The sequence below is a fragment of the Corylus avellana genome, chromosome ca2 (assembly GCF_901000735.1).
Source record: "Corylus avellana chromosome ca2, CavTom2PMs-1.0".
Taxonomy (NCBI): domain Eukaryota; kingdom Viridiplantae; phylum Streptophyta; class Magnoliopsida; order Fagales; family Betulaceae; genus Corylus; species Corylus avellana.
In genome coordinates, this window is record NC_081542.1 from 39,497,615 (window position 1) to 39,502,139 (window position 4,525).

General features: G+C 36.2%; 1 protein-coding gene across 1 annotated transcript; it reads left to right on the top strand.

Annotated features, from left to right (window-relative positions):
* Positions 1-457: 457 nt before the first annotated feature.
* LOC132169751 (phospholipase A1-IIgamma-like) lies at positions 458-3,633 on the top strand. The gene is made up of 2 exons (XM_059580733.1): positions 458-1,039; positions 2,783-3,633. Exons 1-2 carry the CDS (start codon positions 458-460, stop codon positions 3,425-3,427), a joined length of 1,227 nt encoding a protein of 408 aa, XP_059436716.1. The 3' UTR covers positions 3,428-3,633.
* Positions 3,634-4,525: the final 892 nt, after the last annotated feature.

Below are 4,525 nucleotides of genomic sequence, written 5' to 3' on the forward strand. Positions count from 1 at the left end.
TATCATTAGGTGAGTGAATGATGTAATGTTTGTAGATAAGCGTAAACTAAAATGGGGCCGACTAGGAGATATTTTCTCCCCAACAAAGCATGATCAACCATATCAAGAGTAAGAATTCCTATATATATATATATATATATATGTTCGAAGTTTTATACCACATGGCACATGCATGCATACACGGCATGGGAAGATTTTCTTGTGAGTAAGGGACACTAACGAGCCCCATAATACAAAGTCGGCACCAAATGCATGCAATGACGTAATTCCAGGATACAAGAAAGTAATATTAATTAGATCATCAACCAAATACTAATCACGTTTTAGGTGCGAATTAACAGTTGGAAATGTCGTATCAAAATGATATATACGAAGAAAGAAAAAAAAAAATATATAATATATAAATTCAAGACGGTTGCGAGGAGGTGATGCTCATGAGTGCATGCGCGAAAGAATCATGAGTAACATAGCAACGAAATGGCGGGCTCTCAGCGGCGAGGAAGACTGGGAAGGTTTGCTAGATCCTCTCGACATTGATCTCCGCCGGTTGATCATTCACTACGGCGAAAGGGTTCAAGCTGTTTATGACGCCTTCATTGGTGAAGAGAAGTCTAAGAACTGTGGACTCTCCCGCTATACGAAGAGGCACTTGTTCGGGAAGGTGGGCTTAGCAAAGGGCAATCAATATAACTATGATGTGACAAAATATTTCTATGCAACAACTGATGTCTCAAGCAACCGTGGCAACATGAAGAAATCCAAATCTGTTGAGGCATCGGCTGGGGATTCAAATTGGATTGGGTACGTTGCGGTGAGCACAAATATAGAAAGTGGCTTGTTAGGGAGGAGGGACATCTTGATTTGTTGGAGGGGAACTCAAGGGTTGGCCGAGTGGGTGATGAATATGGAGTTTGATTTGGTCTCAGCTTCTCCAATACTTGGGAAGAAGCATGATCCAAAGGTGCACTCTGGTTGGTACTCCATGTACACCACGGCTCGCGCGGGTTCCACGTACAATTGCACTAGTTGTAGAGAGCAGGTGAGAATTGTTCAATTATTAAGCTGATAGGAATATATAAATTTAATCACTTAAATATTACTTTAATACTTTCCCTAACCTATGAGCTCAAACTCACTTTTAATAGGTAAGACTCAACATGTGAAATATTTAATTAAAATGGAGGTTTGATTTGACGGAGTCAATGTTCGATCCTATGACCGTTGGCTTTGATACCATGTTAAATTACCAGTTATTCTAAAAGTTTAAAGCTTATAAGAAGAGGTAAATTTAATCACTTAATCAATACTTTAACAAGAATTACTTGAAATTACTAAATGCATTTTTTTTTTCAAGAGACTTGCTACTTCTTCATCTCCCGTCGATCTTCCATCCATCTATTTTTTAACCTAATCATTGAATTTGTTTTCCTATACGTGTGGTGGGTGGAGATGGATCGGAGATGGAGAAATGTCATTACTCTCTTTTTAGTTGAATAATGATAAGAACTATATGTTTATCTCATAATCAACCCATAATCTTAATATAGCAATTTTAATCAATCATTGACTTGATCATTATTAAAAAATAATAAATTTCAAAATTGATGAAAATTGTGAAATAAAAATGTATAGTATGCGAAAGGGTCTTTAATTTGCACTTGTAATGGCATTCAATAGATTTATAGCAACGGCTGATTTTCTGATTAGACAAATCGGAAACCTTTGGAGGCGCGTGAGGTTGTGAGTTTTCTTTTGGCAATTCTAGTGAGCCAGGAACGAGTGGGCCGCATGGATCTTGATCTGGTAATTGGACTTGGATTAGGATCCGCACAAATTATATCTTGAGTGGGCTGAACTGGGCCTGAGCTAGTTCAACTCGGATCATGGGCCGGTCTATGTTTGGTAGATGGTGGCCCATCCGGAAGATGGCACAACCTGTGACCAGCGTGTAATTGTCATGAAGCATGTGGGTGCATGGATAGGGGAAAGAAATGATGCGTCCGGGCATGAGAACAACTAGACTATCTCCATTTAAAGTAAAATGTAGATCAATTATTATTTTATGGTTAGAATTTAATGTCTGTGTCCAACAATGTAGATAACGCCACATGTCATTTAAAAATTTATAAGAGTAGGCATTATTTATACAGTTAGATACAAAAACATTAAATTTTAGAGGCGTGATAAATGCAGAACTTTTTGGGACAACTTTGGCCAAGCTTTTTTCTTATTTTTTTTAAATAAAAATAATTTTTTTTTGAATCAATATAATCAAATATGGTCCTTTTTTTTTATTTGATTTTTTTTTTTTTTAAAAAAAAAAAATGGTATTTTTCATCATAAAAATGGTCATTTAAAAAAAAAAAAAAAATTCATGTTATTGCTTAAAAAAATGACCACATAACGGAAAAGTTGGGCAAAATTGTGCCAAAAAGTTAAGTTTTGATCATTTTTCTAAATTTTAACCATAAAATAACTAATCCACGTTGGAATAGGATCCTCTTGATTTTTACTTGAAATGGAGAGGATCCTTGTCGGTAGGGATCGATGTGACTATCTGAATTTACAATAAGTATATTTTTAAAGAATATATATAAGCTTGTAGGTGAAATGTGTGCGATAAATATTGTTTACAAAGAAAGTATACATTTATTTAGTTAACTCACTTTAATTTGTTATTATTTATATATAGTTAAATGATTTATTTCGCTTAATTACCATTTTTCCATAGTTGATTACCATCTTACACATAAATGAAATATAAATATACCATTTCTTTCAGGTTCTAAATGAGGTAAGGAGACAAGTAGACTCTTACAAGGACGAGGAAGTGAGCATTACTGTGACCGGCCACAGCTTGGGTGCTGCAATGGCAACTATGAATGCTGTCGACATTGTTTACAATGGATATAATATGCCTTCAGGGCCACGCACAAATGAGCCAATCAAGGCATGCCTCGTCACAGTCTTTGTGTTTGGTGTGCCCCGCATCGGAGACGAAGGATTTCTCAAAGTATTCTCTGATCTCAAAAATCTTCATGTCTTACGCATCAATAATTTGCCAGGCGATGTTGTCCCTTCCCTGCCACCTACCGTGCCGCTGTTGTTCCCATACGCAGATGTCGGAGAGGAGTTGATAATTGATACTCGCAAATCGCCATACTTGAAAAATCTTGTTATTGATTCCAACGCGCATAATTTGGAAGTTTATTTGCATGGAGTTGCAGGAACACATGGGGAAGATGGAGAATTTAAACTGGAAGTGAATCGTGAAGTTGCACTTGTGAACAAGACGTCGGATGCTCTAAAAAATGAGCTCCTTGTACTTGATCATTGGTGGACTACGAAGAACAAGTCTATGACCCAAAACGACGACGGTTCTTGGGTGTTGATGGATCATGAGAGTGATGATATCATAATCTTATAATCATGCCTAGCTGGAAAATTGTGTGAGGTAGCCTTTGCATGTACTCGTACGTACTAAATAAAGCCACCGGTTTAGCTGGCCATGGCATTGCATCTCTCCACACTTTTGCAATGCAACAAATAAAGGTGTGAGCTAGCTTTGGGTTTGTTAGCTCTATAGATTATTGTAAGTTCCTCTATATATACTGCTTTCCCCTCTTCAACTCATAATTAATACATATACATGAATATGAATCTTTAGCTTGTGGCTGAGTAGCATGAGTATAAATGGTCCATTAAGATCGAGCATCTCTAGCAGCTTAGATAAAACTCTTAAATTGTCTAAATTTAACTAATATGAGGTAAGATTTACGTCCAACAGCTTATGTTTTGATAATTTCGCACTGCTTCTCTCTCCTTCATCATGCAAAACATCCTTGGCTTGTGAAAGGCAGAAAAACATATAACATCCTTGGTTACACGCACATGACTTGGACAACTAAAGTGCTCCAAATTTATCTGTCCGTAAATACAATGTAATTGTGTGATTAGTTGTGCTTATGAAGTTTCTCCTTATTCTTAAATAAACATGAATGTACCTAAATTTAACTAAGGGGTAAAGTGATTTTTTTTTTCCCCGCAAAATGGTGATTTTAGCCTTGAAAGTAGGAGAAAAGATTCAAATAAGATGTCAAAAGATTTAAATAAGTGAACCATTCTTTAAAAAATCCTCTTCATTCGATTATGTAAAGAAAATGCAAAATGCATTTCTACTACAATTTGATGCTACATGTGGGTTGACATTGTTCATCAACACATTAATTTTTTAGTGTATTTCTCTCTCCCTCTCTTTCTCTAATATTTTTTGCTTTTTCCTCTTCGGTTCCATAGAAGCTTTGTCTCTTTGCCACAGCTTTTCTTCATTTTCACTCATTCCTCCAAACTCCACGACATGTTGCATTTAGGTGGCTAATCAACATAGAAGAGAGATATTATTTCATGGCATGTGTCCTATTTTTCTTTGAGTCTCATTTTCAATTATTTGTTTAAATACAGTAGTTAAGGTTTAGGGGCGCCCGGGGCATTGTGAAGAGCTAAAGACCCATATGGTGACATAAAG